The 18,266-nt window shown below is 46.7% G+C and overlaps 1 protein-coding gene across 1 annotated transcript in view; it reads left to right on the forward strand.

The window, feature by feature from the left end:
* Positions 1–1,817: 1,817 nt before the first annotated feature.
* ALDH1A3 (aldehyde dehydrogenase 1 family member A3) overlaps positions 1,818–18,266 on the forward strand; it is a 31,105-nt gene continuing 14,656 nt past the window's right edge. Inside the window, exons 1-6 of the mRNA XM_033071108.1 lie at positions 1,818–1,931; positions 5,265–5,369; positions 10,727–10,867; positions 12,218–12,347; positions 13,580–13,641; positions 16,235–16,363. Of these exons, the coding sequence (XP_032926999.1) occupies positions 1,833–1,931; positions 5,265–5,369; positions 10,727–10,867; positions 12,218–12,347; positions 13,580–13,641; positions 16,235–16,363 (666 nt within the window). The 5' untranslated portion in view covers positions 1,818–1,832. The remainder of the gene's footprint in view (positions 1,932–5,264; positions 5,370–10,726; positions 10,868–12,217; positions 12,348–13,579; positions 13,642–16,234; positions 16,364–18,266) is intronic.

Genomic DNA, 18,266 nt, shown 5'->3' on the forward strand with positions numbered 1-18,266 from the left:
ACATCCTGCAAGTACAGGGAGTGGGGGTTGATTCATCAAGGTACTTTCCCTTCTGAATCAGCACTAAATCTACGCCACTGTGATATCACACGCTATCTGCCTTTGGAAGCTCTGAGCATTTTTAAGCATTCTAACAGCAAAGTGCTGACTATTGCTGGGGATTACAGATTCTGCAGAACATTTTGGAAGATAACTTCTGGCATCTTGCCACTTGTTATATGGAAAATATGTTGTATTATCTTCCATGTGTGTGGGGGTGTGAGGGTGCTCCGAGTGTCCTGGCCCTCAGCCTGCAAAGACTTTCACATATTTTATGCAGAATAAAGTTAAGCAATACATAATGAACTTGTTCAGGCTCAGAGCCTAGATCTGTCACTTAAGACATGTTCCATATCCTTCAGGACTTCTCGAAAGACAGAATCTTTCTCGACACTCCAAGTACGCTACCATGAGCACCGTGCTGGGGCTTGGCTGAGTGGGACACAAATATGCTCTTATCAGTTTAGGACTTTCCAGTGGAAGGGCCTGGTCCTGCCCCAGCCGGCTGGAGTCTGACTGGGATAGTCAGACTGGGATGGTCAAACTGGTCCACAGGAATGTGGATGAACATCATGGTATGCAGATGCACATCAGACACTTGATGTTCTTCTCTTACTGTCAGTCCTGGAAAGCTCTCCAGAGGCAATGAGTGAAGGATGAGGTGTAGCAGGTTGAGGTAAGGATGTCAGGGCACCAGGAATAGCAGGAAAAGGCCCTTATTGCTGGGAGACAGTGTTGTTATTTCCATGGAGACCCCTGCAAGGATCCTCCCATGAATGACTTCTGGGTGGGCGTGGGTGGGACGCGGAGGCAGAAGGCAGCAGAGGGCACATCCTCACATGACCACCCCAGTGCCACCCTTTGGGGGAAGTGGCTGCTCCACTCCCAAAACCCATCTGGGCACACCCAGCTCCACTCCCGCACTGCTCCCGGCAGCGGGGAGTCCTGAGGGAGCCCCATGGGGAGTCCTGCGGGGAGCAATGCCTGGAGCTCTGAGGGAAGCACTGTGGGGAGCACCGCGGGGAGCCCTGAGGGAGCAGTGTCCGAACTCTCTGTGGAGCCCTGAGGGAGCAGTGTCCGAGCTCTCTGTGGAGCCCTGAGGGAGCAGTGTCCGAGCTCTCTGGGGAGCCCTGAGGGAACAGTGTCCGAGCTCTCTGGGGAGCCCTGAGGGAGCAATGTCTGAGCCCTCTGGGGAGCCCTGAGCGAGCAATGTCCGAGCTCTCTGGGGAGCCCTGAGGGAGCAATGTCCGAGCCCTCTGGGGAGCCCTGAGGGAGCAGTGTCCGAGCTCTCTGGGGAGCCCTGAGGGACTCTGTGGAAACCCTGAGGGGAACGCGGTGGGAGCGCTTTGGGATTCTGTGGAGAGCCCCGCGGGGAACCGTTTATGGCGTGACGGGAATCTCTTGAGAAGAATCCCTTACAGCCCCGTGCAGAGCCCTTTGGAAGCCCTTTGGGCTCCTGAGGGGAGTCGTTAGGGATCCCGCGAGTCACCCTTCGGGGGCCCTTTGTCACCCGTGTGGGGACAGCGCTGCCGGAGCGCTGTGGGGACCCCTCGGCGGCGCGCACGGCGCGCGGGCGCCCCCCCCGCCCCTGCGGCGCGCGCGGAGCCTCGGCGGGGCGGCGCCGCCCGTCACCTGCGGCCGCGCGAGGGGCCGGGGCGGGGCGCGGGGGCGGGGCCGGCGCGCGAGCCGGGGGGCGGCGGCCAATGGGGGCGGGCGGGCGGCGCGCGCGGCGCTCTTAAGGCGGCGCGGGCGCTGTCAGCGGACAGAAGGCGCGCGGGTTCGACGGCGGGGCCATGGCTGCCCTCAACGGCGCTGTAGAGAACGGGCAGCCCGACAAGAAGGTGCCCCAGCTGCCGCGGCCCCTGCGCAGCCTGGAGGTGAAGTACACCAAGGTGAGCCCGCCAGGCATGGGGCGCTGGGCGGCGGGTGGGCTTTGCCGTGATAGCATCACCTATGCTCTGCGAAGTCAGGGTGGCGGTGAGGTGTTATATTTTTAATACAAAGTTTTTACCCTCGGTGTTGTTTTTCTTAGGTTCTTTTATTCCTTCTGCTGCCTGAAATATCAGATTTATGGGGGTTTGAGGTTGAGCAACCTTGATGACAATGGCGTTTCTAATGGAGCAACACTTGCCCCAGTCCCTAATGCCCAAACCCTACCTTTTTCTTTTTAATAAAATAATTCCACCCAAGCTGTTGCTGTGTCCCAGGTGTCCTGGACTCCTCTCCCTGGCTGTGGTGCCTGACACCATCTTCCCTCCCAACCCACCCTGAACGCCTCCAGCTCCCGCTGGCGCTCAGCACAATCCGATTTGGATGGGTGAGCCTGGGCAGGGCGAGCAGGGCTTTATCCCTCAGGAAGCCGCTTGCTGGGATTGTGTTCAACTGTCCTTGACCCACAGCTCCCCTGTGGCTCGGTGCACTGGTGAGTTTGGGTGGTGGCGAGCTCAGGGCTGTGTCCGGCAGGCCTGGGCCTTGTGGGAAGGCTCTGCCATGGGACTGGAGCCGTCCTGCAGCTCCACAAGAGGAGCAGTGCTGGGGATTCTTCGTGCTCGTGCTGGGGATTCTTCATCCCAACTCCACGGCCTCCCCACGGGATGAGGAGTCGAGCACTGAGCCCACACAAACCCTCACCTCTCCACTCCCCATTGAGTTTCCCTTTAAACTGTGGCTCCTGACTTTTTGGTATAAACCAAAGGCTCCTGAGCTTGATCTCTCTGTCCCTCAGAGGTGGAGCTGAGCAGGGCTGCAGAAATCCCTGTTCCCAGGGCAGCTGGAGCTCTGCGATCGCCGAGTCGCTTTTTGTTCCACAACAGCCTGACCCGCTGCCTTGCGCAGTGGGGAAAGCGTCCCGGCTGGGTACGCTGCTGAGGAGCCTTGGCTGCCATAATTTCCATTTTTGTCTGGACTGAAAGAGCTAGAGGGGCTGAATGAGTATGTTACTGTTACATTTTTGTGTTAAGCATTAAGGAAAAACGAAATTTGAAGCTCATTGCCTTGTAGCAAGAAGGAGTGAACAGCAATAGCTTATCGGGTGAGGTGTTGATTTGAATTATGCACCCAAAGTACTGAAACAGATTAGCAATTAGGAGAAATCACTGGGCTAAATTAATTTTTAACATCCGAATTTTATCTGCTCTTTATTTGTCAGATAAACTTGTCATTTAGCAGCAAATTGGATCTGCAGCTGCTGATTGCAGAATGGCGTAATGCTGCACAAACAGCTCTTTCCTGCGTCCAAAATGGACACGGCCATTTGAGTTCTTCTTAAACATCCAAATGTTCTGGTTTTTGTTATTTTTATTGTTGTGAACACTTTTAAACACTCCTTAGGGATCTTATCCTGCAGCCGTGTATGTTTTAAAACACGCAGTTTATGCTCCACAGTTTTACCAGAGACTGCGAGTGCTAAAAGAGTCAAGGTAGTATCTGAAAAGTAGAAACGAACGTAAATTAAAAGTGTTTGATGTTTGATCTGATGCTCCCGGTGCATCTGAGAAAATAATGAGCAGCAGTCAATTTTCATAAAACTGTGAGGGGTTTTGTGCAAGCTGAGTTTCACCAGATGTTTACAGCTGACAGCACGCTTCCCTCTGCTTGGAGGAGATTTTTATTTTTGGTTCTACCAGTTATGGGGCTGGGCGAGAGGCAAAGTTTTTCAACAAAGATCTTTCTTATGGAGCAGCTTAGTGCTTGTCATGGGTGGGTGATGGAAGTGGTCTGTCCACAATTCCTTGTATCCAATTCTGGCTATGAAGCATGAACTGCTGCTGTACTGTTCGATTTGATTTCAACTCCTGGCACCAAGGATTTGTGATATGTGGTGGATTCCCAGAATGATGCCAGTGTGTATGATACATTTAAAACAACCTGATCCTGTCACTCTTGTGTTTTACAACTTAGTATGAACATCACTTTCCCACAGAATTGGTGTTGAATGCAAAGGAAAAATCAGTATCCTTCCCCAATCCTTAGTTTGTGAGCATATACCTGATATTGTAATTTTATGGTTGCTGTCATATTTCCCACATTTATAATGTGACTTTTCTTCATTAGGGAAATAAAGAAAAACTGAAGTTAAAATGTTTACATGTTAAAATGTAGTACTTGGGTAACAGAGGTAGTTTGGGAGCACTGGTATCCTAAACTGGAGTTAATATTTCTAACATTGTATATTTTCTTGTGACTTCTCTTGGCAACACTTTTTGTAAAATGTTATTTTTCTCAGCCTGTGTGTAACAGGTGGGTCCAGCAGTGCAGCTTTTACACCAATTACACTTTGGATGCTTTATGCAGAAATAGTAAGAAAAAGCCCTTTCAGGAAAAAAAGCTGCCCAAGGAAAGAAAAGTATGACCCAAAGCAGTGGGAATTCCGAATGTAAGAGATGCAACATTAATCTCCTGGTGGTGTGTAGAGACTCATAAACAAGATTGCAAATGTGGATGGCTTCCAAATAAAAGTACTAGCTTACAGCCACTAGCAGGCTACTAATAAAGATTACTTCATCTAATCTTATTTAAAGTATATTTATAAAATATAACACTGCCAAGTCAGATCACAGCGTGGATAAGATGCATGCTGAATCCATTAATTGTATATAGGTATTCATGCTCTGTTTACAGTGAGTAACAACACTCCAGTATTTAATGCATTTTCAGTTACGCAACGCTGGGACTGTTTGTTCTTGCTCTGGAAATGCAATATTTTGAAACACTTAAATCTTGTCACAGATGACTCCAAGTGACGTGGGAGGATTGATCTGGCCTGTGACAAGGCATGGTGGGGTAGAGCTGAGCCAGAACCCTCCTCCTGTGACCACTGCTGGAGCGGGGAGCAAGTTGTGGAGGTAGCCCAGGGCAGGGCACAGCCACACGTAACCAGGGGCTCCTTCTTCCTCAGCCATGCAAACTTCTCTTGGTGTCTGCTTGCTGTTCCCATGGAGATGGATTTCAAAAACTGCCAAATCCCAGTGTTGTTCTGTGTGGAACCCATGCTCTGCCTTCCTCTGGCTCAAAACTAACTGGGTGCACAAAATTTGTAGAAATGCTTCTGTATTGCCAGCAGTGCCTCTGAGAGAGAGACTGAGCACACTTGACTCTGCCATGGGTGGAAGTTGAAGAGCCTCTAGACCTTTGAGGAGCACTTGTGGCTTTTGTTTTGTTCTTTTTGTTTATATCAGTTGTTTTTCTTTCTCCTGCCCATCCCACTCCCCTTGCTCTCTCTCCAGATATTTATTAACAATGAGTGGCACGAGTCTACAAGTGGAAAGAAGTTCCCCACCTACAACCCTTCAACGCTGGAGAAAATTTGTGACATTGAGGAAGGAGATAAGGTAAGTGTTGTTGGACAAGCAGTGCAAGAGTCGTTTTCCAGGGGATTTCTTTTTGTAGGGAAGCACACGGAGGAAAAACTGGCAGCATCCATCTGGGCAGCCTGAGCTGGAGGTCTGGGACACTGGATGTGCTGCTCAAGAATTACATGGGCTGGGTGGCATCAATCCTGTCCAACTTGTCAGAGGCACTTTCCCTGGTAGGAACTGGCTGCTGAACACTGCCAGAGGAATGAGACTGAGCATCATTCTTGTGCCATAGACTGGAAGGAAGTAGCCAGCCTGAGGGAATAACAGTGATGGTGCATGCATGGGATTTGGGCCCTGTGTTGTGGGGGATTTATACCCCAGCTGCAGGGCAGCCTGTTGGAGACACTGAACTGGAACTCCCCCTTTTTTTAAGCCCAAATAACCTGAGCACTTAAGGGAATTTAAACTTGGTCATGCAAACATTGACCACTTGCTGCTGGAGATGTGGTGCTGCTTTTCCAGCTGCTGTTGTGGGTTCTAGCCTCCTGCACAGATGTGGCAGCTCTCACTAAAACTGAACCAGTATCTCAAGAGCTTTAGTAGTCCCTGGCTCACCCTGGTGTGCTGTAGAGTAACCTGAGATGTAACTGCTTGGGTTTGGTAACAGTCTGAGGTGAGAAACAATCACATGTGACACTTTTTTGTCCAAAGCAGCTCATGTATGGGCCAACTGGTCTGACCTATGGAAAAGAGCTGGGCCAACATCTGGCTTTGTGCAGGAAGTCATGGGAAGGCGATTCACAGCTGCTGTGCTGTGCCAGGGCTTTGGGAGCTCGTTGCTGTGGGCAGTAAGTGTTGGGCAGTGTGGCCATTTCTGCCTGCACTGAGATCTTTTTCTTGGTGTTTAAACTTGTCCAACGCTTGTGAGGCAGCCTCCAAGACTTGTTGCCACTGGGGATCTGTGCATCCATGGGGCAATTACACATTGAGGCAGAACCAAACATGATGTGTCATTTCTTTATCCTGACTGGGTAGGACACAACTGTGTTTAATTGCAGTGGCATGTAAACAGTGGAATTGAAGCTGACTGATGCAACTGTATTTTGATAGGCAGAAACCATGACGTGGTTATTGTTCCCTGAGCTAAATGTCTCCTCAAGCAGCTACAGAATACTACATGAGCAGTTTGCTTCTTAATGTTGGCTAAAGAAAATTGTTATACAGAACTAACAGAAGGCCAGTTTTGCCTCCTTGAGATTTGTCCCTGTGTGAATTCAGCTTCTAGCTTGCAGGAGGGTCACTGTAAACTTTTCCAGTCAGTGGAGCTCTCTCCCCCTGAATACTCAGTCCAGGTGACTGATTTCTTAGTGGAAATTGCTGCCAAAAATGTAAGCTAGCTGTGCTTTGGGTGCTGAAAGCCTCTTCTACACATCACACCTTTTTCAAACAATATTTTGCTCTAACTAGGTTTTTCCAAGAAACTGAGTGGGGGTTAGACCTGGATCTGGATTAATTAAAGAGTCATGGGTAACAACATCCCCAGCTAGCTGTTTGCCTTCTGCTGACACTTGACCATGTCCTACTCTTTCCTGGCAAACTAAGGTCCCTGAGGCTTTCCTTGCTCTGGTTCATCCCCTCCTGGGGCTGCAAGTGCAGCCTGCTGGAGTCACCACAGGAAGTGGTGAGCTGTGTTTGGTGCTGCTTTCCAGTGCCCTGTCCCCATGTGCCACTGGGCTTGCTGTGCTGGCCAGTGCCACTGCAGGGTGACAGTTCCTGCTGCTGGCTCTGGCTTCAGCTGTGCCCTGCCAATGTTTGGCTGTGCCTTCACAGCAGGCTGGGAGCAGAACTCCCCTTCCCAAGCCCTGAACAGAAACCTGCCCCTCCCTGACCATGCAGAGTGTTTTGCTTAGGCTGCACGTGAGGGGTGGAAATTTGGCAGCCGATACCTCAGCGATGACAGTTTAGTCTGGTGCTGAAACTTGGCCAATGCTTTATAACCCTAGAAGCAAAGGTTTTGTTGTCTGTTCTTTAGTTACAGAATTGATGGGACAGTTGAGGGATAAAGAGAAGTCTGTGTGGACAAAGAAGCCCTGAAAATAAAATGGTGGATATTTCCACTGGATGCTGGATACCTCACAAATAAAAGCTTAGTGTCCAACTGTTTGCCAGATTGATAAGGGAAAAGGAGTGACTCTGGTGCTGTCCCTAACACTTGGAGACAGGCTTTTTCCTTCTAGCAGCTTGCTGACATCCATCAAGGGCAGGGGAAAAGTGCTCCTTCCTCAAAGGAGTGCCAATCTTGGTGGGCAGCAGGTCCACAGCTGTGACTGTGAAGTCTCTGTCATTAGCATTTCTAGACAGCTCACTCTCATGTAGCCCTTTGAAGGGTTGTGAGAGGGATTTGTACAGTCAGCCTGTCCTCTCCAGATTGTAGTGGCAGGCTGAGGTAAGACCACAGCAGACTTGCAATGTCCTCAATAATGATTTTGGATATTTCAGGCTGTTAGATGCTGATTGCAGCTTTTTGAATTCAAGTTTGGAACTTAAAGCAATTCGATGTGTGGACTGTTTGCAGGGGAGCAGGTCAGGGAACCTCTTCTAACTGAAAAACTGTGACATGCTATGTCAGAAGAGTGCCTTTCCAAAGATGTGCACAGGGGAAGCTTTTTGAAGAAGTCAGTAGGTGAACTCAAGAAAGAGGGTCTCCAGTGGGTGTGCTCCATTCCTGGCACATCTCCTCACTGGGGCACTCTGGGGCACCCTGAGATTGAAGCACAGCAAGGCTTTTTTGCAGGTGTTTTCCCCACTCAGAGGCAGTGGGGAGATGGCTGCTACTGGGGCAGGAGTGAGGGAAGGAAGATGGGAAAGAAAAAAGGAGCAGCAATGAGCAGGCCTTGAGGTAGAGGAGGAAGGTGGATGAGGCAGCTTAGAACAAAGAAGAGTGTTCAGTCTGTCTGGGGGGAAGGTATGTGATTGTGCAACTGGGGGTTGTATCATAATTCAAACACCCCAGGTGGGTATGAAAGTTTGCAGTCATTTCCCAACACTGTAAAGACTTTGCAATCTTAATATTCTTAGTGAAGCTTTTTATGTAACGCTCAGTAAATCTGTTACAGAGCTGAGTGGAGCACCAGGATGCATGGATCTCCTCCTCCTGTGGTTTTGTGCACCACAGGGTGTTCCTGGCACCTTGACAGTTCAGAGTCACTTTGTCACGCCTTGTGCCTACCTATTGCAACATGCCTGCAATGAACATGCCATTCAGACTCCCTTAATGCCTAGTCATAACAGGATGGATTAAGAATGGCATTTCAGCCTTTCTGAAGAATTTCCTTGTTTTTGCTGGTCTCTCAGACCTTTTGAGGCTGGGCAGAAAGGCTCTCAGGATATCACTTGGTGGTGCTGCCCTGAGGGTGTTTAGGGAAAGCCTGTTTGCCTGTGTGACAGTGAGTGCAGGCTCTGAGCCAGTATTTGTGCCCAGAATGTCTGAGAAAAATGGTTGTCTTCATTTTTGTCTCTACAGGAGCTGCAGCAGGGCTCATGTGCTGCCATTTTTAGAGGCTGGGGAAGATCTGGGCATGCACTGGAGTCCTCTGCCCTCACAGTTATTTCATTCCTGTTCTGAGTGCCAGGGTGGAGGGAAGGACCTCAGTACCAAGGGCATTGTGCCACTGCAGACCCAGCTCCCTGCACATCAGTGCTCCCAGCCTGAACTAATTAATTGCTGCTAAGGGAAGACTTGTTTAAACCTGACACACTTATGTTCCTTTGCCTGCTCTGTCACATAAAATATTGCCTTCTTTCAGCTTAAGCCTTCATTCCAGCAGGCAGGATGGGGGATTCATAAGTGTGCAGTGGCTGGTGGTGCCTTCTGGCTCCTGTGATGTGCCAGGCTGAATCCAGATCAACTCCAGCAGGATGAGCCATCCCAAGGCCTGTTGTGCCTGTGGTGGTGGGTCCCAGGCAGGACTGCCTGTCTGTGCTCAGTGGCTCTGGACACCTCTGCACCTTGCTGGACCAGAGCCATCCTGTGACAGCACAAGTTTCCTCCAATGGCTTCCCATCACTGCTCTTCCAAAAGGATGGAATTCTTTTCCTGACAGTATTACTGGTCAGACTGTTTCAAAGCTATGTGATCTCTTTGTAAAGAAATGGAACCAAATGTAATGTAAGGTGCCATTGCCTTGGGTGATGACTTGCAGTTTTGACCATGAGCTTTTTAAGAAGGCAGCATATCTCCCTGCAACATTTTTTTCTTGATTGAGCACCACACATCCCCCCATGAGAGGGGTGTGGCCAGACCTTGTTGGATGAGTGCTGAGGTGTATTTCCTAATTGTATCCAGACAAGGCTTGAGAAAAGGTATAGATGAGAGCAACTGGTGAAGTGCTGGGAGGAATGATCAAGGTCTGACAGCCTCCCTCCTTTCCCACCCTTTTGAGTTATATACTGCAGTGAGGTGCAAGCTCTATCAGTTGCAGTGAGGCTTGGGCTGTGCCAGACCTTACATACAGCAGGAGTCTGTCCAAAGCTTTATCAACAGCTGGGGTTCAGGCTTGGCCTTGTGGATGTTGGTGGCAGTGTTCCCATAGATTCCATTGGATTGGGAGCCCTTGGCCTCACTTTTTTAATCAATGTGTATGAGGTGAAGGGAGGAGTCCAGGCCATACTGTGGCCAGAGCAAATGCATGAAGCTCTGGGGGTGATGGTGTGGGAGGAAGGGGAATTTGCTCCCCATCTGGTTATTCACTTGGGTTTGGTCCAGGGGATGGTAAAGCTGTTGGGAGAGGAAGGAAGAATGGCACTGAGTGTGTATAGGGGAAATGTCTTTGTCACAGCCCTGAAGAGCAAAACCTTTCCCATCTGGTGGAAGTGTTCTGGGAATGTGTTCTAGGATCTAAGGGAGATTTTTAGTGTGTTAACTGCCTTGGCATGGGCTCCAGGGGAGCTGGATGGTGGGATCTGAGCTGTAATTACTTCCCTGGGTAAAATCTTGATCTCATGGGGGATTTTCCTGCCCACACTTGTTTAGAGGAGGCTAATTCATGTAGGCCAGTGGCCTGTCATGATTCTTCATCCTCCCCCAGTGTCACATCCTGTATTGGCAGGAACATGATTCTGGATTATTTTATAAACAAGTCAGTTACATTAAATTACCCTTGAAAGACCCAATTGGTATTCAGACCTCAAGGTTGTTTATGAGCCCAGGCCAAACATAAAACATATTCCAGGCTTGAATTCAAATCCAGGAGTGAAATGAAAGTGGTTTTGTTGGACAATTTGGTTTTGGCCGCCACAGCATCAACTAGGAAGTAGCCTGGGGGGGTTTCTGTGCCATTGTCCAGCTCCTTCCTTGTAACCTGAGTTTTTCTTGTGTGTGTGTTGTGTAGCCTGATGTGGATAATGCAGTGGAGGCAGCAAAGGCAGCGTTCCAGAGGGGCTCTCCATGGAGACAGATGGATGCCCCCAGCAGAGGAAGGCTCCTGCACAAGCTGGCAGATCTCCTGGAGCGGGACAGAGTCACCCTGGCAGTGAGTACTGGGAGCGCTGATAAGCCAGAACAGTTGGTTCAGAACTCTGCTCCATCCCTCTGGTGTATCCATATCTACCTAATATTGTTCTTCTCTCCCTTCATGAAGGGCAGAAAAGTCCATCCAGGAGTCATGACTTTGTTCCTCTTTCTTAGAAAGAGAAGGCTGTCAGTTCTTCTACATAGTTGACTTTTGAGGAACTTTAACTCGCTATTGAAGCAATTAAAGATATTAATACTTATATTCTCAAAGCAATTTTTTTGTTTTAACTCTCATTGGTGTTTATAACTGTCTCCCAGCTCTTACTACTTTTTTTCTCACTTTTTGATATGACTTTGGAACACCCTCTTTTCCCTTAACCAGAACACACTTCAAGCCCTTCTGGTTTGGGAGGGCTTGTTTGGCATTGCTGTTTGCACTGCAGAAAACCAGCCCTGGCTGCCTTGGCTGCATGCTAAGCAATGACTTATAAAAATCAGTTGTTGTAGCAGACATTCAGTGGATAACAATCCTCATCATTCCAAGGGGAATGTCTGTTAGAGTGCTGTTTGGACCCTGATGTCTGTGGAGGATGACAGGGTATGACTTCATGTGTAAACAAAGATGTTTCAATCTACCAAGGGATAGTACTTCCTTTATGGATGTGCTGGCCATTTGCACCAATATCCCATTTAATGACCTGAGTGGAGAACAAAGCATTCCCTGAGCTAATGTCCAGAACAGTGTGAAGGGCACAGGCTCAGCCTGGAATTTGTTTAGAGCTGATCAGCACCAGTGCAGCAACTTCTGCCTTGCCCTGGGCTCAGCACAGATATGAGCCCAAAGGTTACTTTACCAGAACTCTGTAAGAAGTCTGTTTATCATGGGACAAAAGAGCCTTTTCAGAGGTTGAGTTTAGGTTTATCAAGTAGAAAAATCAGATTATTTTTTTCTAATAAAAGGAAAGTAGTTCTGCCTGATCTCAGTGACACCATCTGGACTCCAGAACATCTGTGTTGAAAGGTCAGTTAAGGTGAAGTCATGATACTCACATTGTCTCTGACCAGTGCCCCAGACCCCAGCCCTGTATCCCACCCACACTCACCTTCTGGAGCCTTCTGGAAGGTGCTCTTTCAGCACAGCCCCTGAACAAAGCAACTCCTGTACCCATCAGTCACTGTCTCTGCTTCCCCTTCTGCATTATTTGTTTTAGCAAGCTCATTCTCTAAATAGAAGAGGAGGAAAGAACATTGCATGTCTTCAGAACAATAAAGCTGAGAAGAGGGTTTTTTTTTTTAAAGCTCTTTCTTAAGGAAAAGACCCAAAACATTGACTTGTCTGACAGTGCATGCACCTTTTTTTTCTCTTCAGACTCTGGAAACAATGGACACAGGAAAACCTTTTCTGCAGGCTTATTTCATTGACCTGGAAGGCTGTATAAAAACACTCCGCTATTACGCTGGATGGGCTGACAAAATTCAGGGCAGGACTATTCCCGTGGGTGAGTACCTTCAGACCCAGTTTCAGAGCTGGGATCAGGCTTGAGGGGGAGGGAGATCCATGGAAAAAAGGCTGGTTTCTGAAAACCTGCAAAAATAGCCTGCACTTCCTTTCTATCTCAGGGTGCATTGTAAGCAGATGTGTCCCAATATTGAAACTAATGGGAGAACTTGGTTAATGCCTGGCTAGATCTCTGGAAAATAATGTGTGGATTCTTCTTTGCCTTTTTAACAGAGAAACTTTTGGTTAGAGCAGTCACACAGAGAGAACACTTTGGTCCAGGTGTAAAAGATCAAATATGGTTTTGATGAAAACAAGTTAAGAGAATGGATGTCCTTGTGACATGATGGGCAATATGGAGTATTTTCAAATTCAGCCTCTTTTGTCCCTGCCTATGGGTGATCACTGAGGTTGTGTGAAGGACAGACACTGTAGACAGAAATTAGTCACCAGAGGAAGGGCTCTGGAGGGCTGAGCTAGTTTAGTCTGTGCAGACAGCAAAGGGAGCCATGGCAGTCATGTAAACTGAGATTTGTCACCCTCATTCAGAGTAGTGTAAAGCTTTGCTTGTCTGGACACTGCTTGTTTGTCCTGATTTGAGAACACTTCCAAAACCCATCAATAGAAATGTTCTTGCTCTCTGTCACATCTTCCCAGTGAAACTGTGTGTTCAGCAAGAATGAATTTGAAAGGCAAGTGTTCTTCCTGCTTTCTCTTTGAAAGCATAACAGCAGTATTTTAAGGAATGGTATTACTTTAGTTTCAGACTTCATCTTCTTGTGATTTCTTACCAGGACTGAAATTCCTGTTACACTGAACAGGAGTCATGTACAAAATGTGTTTTAAAACCTGCTCCTTCAGGGACATAAGTGCTTTGTGTTTTTTAATAGAACACAATGTGAATGAAATTTGTTTGCTCTTCAGTACAATAAAGAGTTATCCTCCCCTCAGCCTCAACACAGGGAGTCTGCAGAAGGAACTGAGCCCTGGTTTTAAAAGGTTCCTGTGTGACTGTGAGTGGTGTTTGGCTTTCATGCTGGCACAAGACCTGTACTCAGATCTTCACCCACCTGGGGTGTTCCAAAGACATGAGTCAGGATGAACAGACAGTGTTCTCTGTCCAGCATGGGTTTAGTTCTGTCCCCAACCTGTCAGTGTGCAGTTGTCTCACACACTTTCTGTAAAAATGAGGATTTTGACTGTTTTGTCCCCTTTTACTCTCTTGTCTTGCAGATGAGAACTTTGTCTGCTTCACCCGGCACGAGCCCATGGGTGTGTGTGGAGCCATAACCCCAGTAAGTGCCAGTGCTGGTGCCCTGCACCTCCCACAGAACTGGAAATTCCACGTGCACTCCATCCTACCCTGCAGCCATTTGCTGCCTGGTTAAGCACAGCTGTTGTGCAGGGAACTCCCATCTCTGATGTAGTTTTGTATTTTACCCCCATGCCAATTGCTCTTGGCAACAGAAATGCTCTGCAGTGGAAGGGTGGGTCTCCTAATCAGATGCTCTGTTGCTCTCTGAGGCTGACACCAGTCACCAGAGACCAGTCAGAGCTCTGACTCTCACACTGCTGGGACAACCATCTCATTAGGAGTGCTGGCTTTTTGCTGCCTTGTGCTGATGCATAGTTTTGAGTTTTAAATCATATCCATTATCAATTAATTACGTCTGGCTGTTCTCTGAGCTTTCTGGGATTATATCTCACTGAATAGTTTTCTTTTCCTTGAGGTCTCATTCTCTGCTGAGGGGACAGTGTGGCTAGCTCTTGGAATGCCTCCAGTGTTAGCATGTGTTGCTTGCTCTGTTTCAGCAGACAGCCAGGAAGAACTTTACAGCTCATGGGAGACAGATTATGTTCCTGTCTGGTTGTAAAATGCTTTGAATGTGGTATCCTACAATTTGTGAGGCAAATGGTGCTGTGTGAAGATTCTCTGTTTGGATACAGCACCAACTCTGCCAGAGCTCAAGAAGTGTTTGGACAATGCTGTCAGACCTGTGGAGGGAGCCTTGGTGCTGTCCTGTGTAGGTCCAGGAGTTGGAATTTGATGATCCCAGTGGATCCCTTCCAACTCAGGATATTCTATGGTACCTGGTTCAATAAGAGTTCATGGAGGATTTTGATTTTTGAGATAATGTTAAAGACTGAAAGAAATGCAGTGGGACATTGGGAATCCCAAGATGTCTGGGGAAATTCTGCTTTTTCCTTCAGCAGGACTGAATTTATACCCCAGTTGATGAGAGGACATGGTCTCTGGTAGTGTCAGGGTGAGGTGGAAACTATCCCTTTAAATGCCTCCATGCAGGATGCTTTGGAAGGCCACTGTAGGGGACACAGTGGGACTTGTAAGAGCTCAGGATGACCCTAGACCAGCAATAAATACATCAGAAAGTACAGAACCAAATTTGAGTTAAGTTCAACACTGTGTTTGTATAAAGTATGATTGGGGTGAACAAAACCACATCTGTCTTCAGTTTACTCAGAACCAATCTTCTCCAACTTTTTTTCCCAGTTTGATCTCAATAACACCAACAGCCTGTGGTTTTGTATAGTCCTACTTGATTGAAAAAGATTGTCACTGTTCTGGGTATGCTTCCCTAGAGCAATTAACAGTCTTCCCCTTTTCCTATGGCTTGACTGTATTTAATGTTCTTAGCCAGAGAAGTTCTTGGGAAGTACAGCATATGGCTTGTTTTTATCCCAAGGTGATATCATGAGGCAGCCCTGGAGTCCTTTACTGTTACTTCCACCAGCAGAAAGCTCCTAATGGAGCTGTTTCATGCTCTGAAACTGTAGAAAAGTAGAGTAGGTGTAAATGGCTCAAGCTGTAAGGTCAGGCCTCTAAGAAAACTTGGGAGAAAAAGACAAATGGGCAAATTATGGGATGTGGCCATTGGAGAAGATTACTGAAATGGAACAGGTCTGGGAAAAAGGGTGAAGCAAGTTGAAGAATAACACTTGAGACTAAATTCTGCTTTGTCTCAGGGTTAGAATAGAACTCATGGCTCAAAAGCTACACTGCTAATTTATTTGTAAGTGTGAATTTGTGGATTCCTGACATACTTGGCTTCTTTGTTGATAGCTGAAGGCCCTTGGCTTGAGTCTTGACAAGAAGTCCCCTTGCTGTTGGCCTGCTTCCATCATCCCTGAAGCAGCATTAATTATTTTTAATGAAGAAATCCTTTCTGCTGCCAAATGACCTTTCTGAGATTCAGTGTGAGCTAGATTTTCCACTTCTTGCTTAGACTCCAAGATCTCCAAATACACATGAGCATGAAAGAGATTAGCACAGAGAAAACTGTGGACTGGTTCTTAATTCCAAATTAGAAAACTAATTGGAAAGGAGCAATTCACAATATGAAGGGAGTATAAGACCTCCCTTAGATTTCCCTGACTGACCAACTCACTGCAGTTTCCTAGTTATAAAACTGGAACTGAATGATATTATATAACTCCCAACTACTCAGCCAGTGCTTAACAGAGAAAAATTAGTTTTTTTCTTCAATGAGTACTTGCATTCTGTAATTCCCCACATACAGATGCTGTACAGAAGTGATGCATCAGGAAACTGCCTCCAACACAGTTTCTGTGAAGAGCCAAAATCCTACACAAAATGTGATCAAACTCCTTTAAAGAATGAGGTCACATCGTGCAGAAGGTTGTCCAACTTACAGGATTAGTGTGAGGACTGCCAGCAATAACAGGGATCTCAGGGGGAAATCAAGGAAGTTATATTCCTGAGTCCAAGCAAACACAGGATTACAAACAGACGCTTCTCTTTGTGGCTTTCCTCCCAGCTCCTTTCCTCCCTGAGCTGGGAAAAGGCTGCATGCAAGTGAGTAGGTGACTGTTCCAGGCTGACCTGACCACTGACTTGTGTTCTTGCAGTGGAACTTCCCCCTGCTGATGCTGGTTTGGAAGATGGCACCAGCTCTGTGCTGTGGAAACACTCTGGTCATTAAGCCAGCTGAACAAACTCCGCTCACGTCGCTCTACATTGGCTCTCTGATCAAAGAGGTGAGGAAATCTGAACAGCCCATCCAGGGTCTGTTCTCTTAAGGTCATAAGCAAAGCTGGATTTTGAATTTGCTGTCCAGATTTTTAGGTTTTAAAGAGTCTAACAGACTTTCAGCCTCACAAAGGAAGGTGAGAACAACCTGTCTTCAGTCTGGCTGGGAGGTGGCAAACATCACAAACCTGTGATTTTTTTTTCCCTTCTCAGGAAGCTGTAGAGAGGAAAAAATGAAACTTTCCTTCCCCTACCTTGTCTTCCCCTCTCCCAAATGAGGGAAATACAACAGCTCAGTTTATTAGACAATGGGACAAAAAAAAGTGTGATTAGACAGCAGTGTTGTGTTTGTTTTTAAGTGGGATAATTCAACCAAGACAGAGTGCCCTGGGAAACAATTCCTCATAATTTCTGTGGTTCATAGAACAGTTTAGTTGTGTCTGGCCTGTAAAGTCAACTGAAATAAAGGCAAGATAATAGGTTGGGGTTTTAAAATGCTGATTTAGGGCTTGTTAAGGTGGGATCCTGTGTGCCAACAAATCTGTTAATTGTACAGAGGGGGTGGGAAGTGCACAGAACCTTCCAGCACTGCTCATACATCACATTCCATAGCTATGGATCTGACTGAGGAAAACTGAAGGAGTTGCAGATGGGCTTTTGCCTCTCAGCTGGAAGTCTGTTTGTTAGGCTCAGTCAAATGATGATTTTGTCCTTTCTTGGCTTAGCCTGGGAGAAAATAGAAAGATATGTTGATAATTGACACTTTAGGCCCTTCCATCAGGAAAGGAAGTGGAAAAATAATACCAGTTAAGTATCTGCTACAGTTACTTGGCTTAATGAGATTACACAAGACGAGTGAGTGAGCACAGGGTGCAGTTGTCATGCCAGTGAGCCCTGCCACACCACTGCTTTTTTTGAGTCTGACATGTAGCTCCCCAAACACAGACAAAATATTCCCCCCCCCAAAAAAACACCATTCAATTCTGGTAAAATTAATTTTTTTCAGCTGAAATTCTAACTTGTCCTTCAAGGCTGAAGTGTAATTAGAGCAGAATAACTTTACTTGAAGATGTTCCTTTCTCCACCCAAAATTAGCTAAATTCTTTGCAGTTTTTCAGAAAAAGGAGTTGAAGATTTTGGTTTTCATCTTTAAAAGGATGCAGAAGATGTTAGCACACACACAAAGCTATGTGTTACGTTCAATGAATTAATTCTTGGCCAACCAAAATATTTTGGCTTTCATTTTTGCTGAAAAACAAAAAACTTTTTGGCTCAGGGTGTTTTCAACCAATTTTTTGCTTCCTTGTGGCTTTGCTGCTGACTCCAAACACCATTACTTGCACAGTTTGACATGCAGTATTTGCTTGAAGACTCATTAGCCAAGATGCAAACTCCATTAAATGCACTTTTGTCATTGTCACATCCATAGAAGAAATGAGACTGCCCTTCCAATTTATGAAAAGAAAAAATGGGGGGAAAAATTCTTATGAGGATAATTTTTTTTGCAAGACAGTACAAGAGCAATTGCTATTAAAAAGTAATAGCATTTATTGAGATTTTGTATTAAAAAGTCATAAGAAATGAAGCAAATGTGTTATATTCTGCAATTTCTAACAAAATTGCAGGGAAAACAACCTTGTGCTATCAGTAGTAGGGGAAGGCTCACCTAGAAGAGCAATAATCCTTAAAACTTGTTTGAGAAAGTAAAACCAAACCAGTTCTTCAGTTCTCCTTGCACTAGAATTTCACCTGAAGTTTTGCCATTTGTCTCTTTTGGCAAAATTACTAGTTGGCTAATCTAGGTTGTAAATGTGGTGGAAACTTGCATAAGTCTTGTTACCATCTGCTTTTGTACTCCTGTTTTATTAGCCTCATCATCTAGTGAGGTTTTACTGACTTCTTAATCCCTCT

The sequence above is a fragment of the Catharus ustulatus genome, chromosome 12, assembly GCF_009819885.2.
Source record: "Catharus ustulatus isolate bCatUst1 chromosome 12, bCatUst1.pri.v2, whole genome shotgun sequence".
In the NCBI taxonomy this organism is placed as follows: Eukaryota; Metazoa; Chordata; class Aves; order Passeriformes; family Turdidae; genus Catharus; species Catharus ustulatus.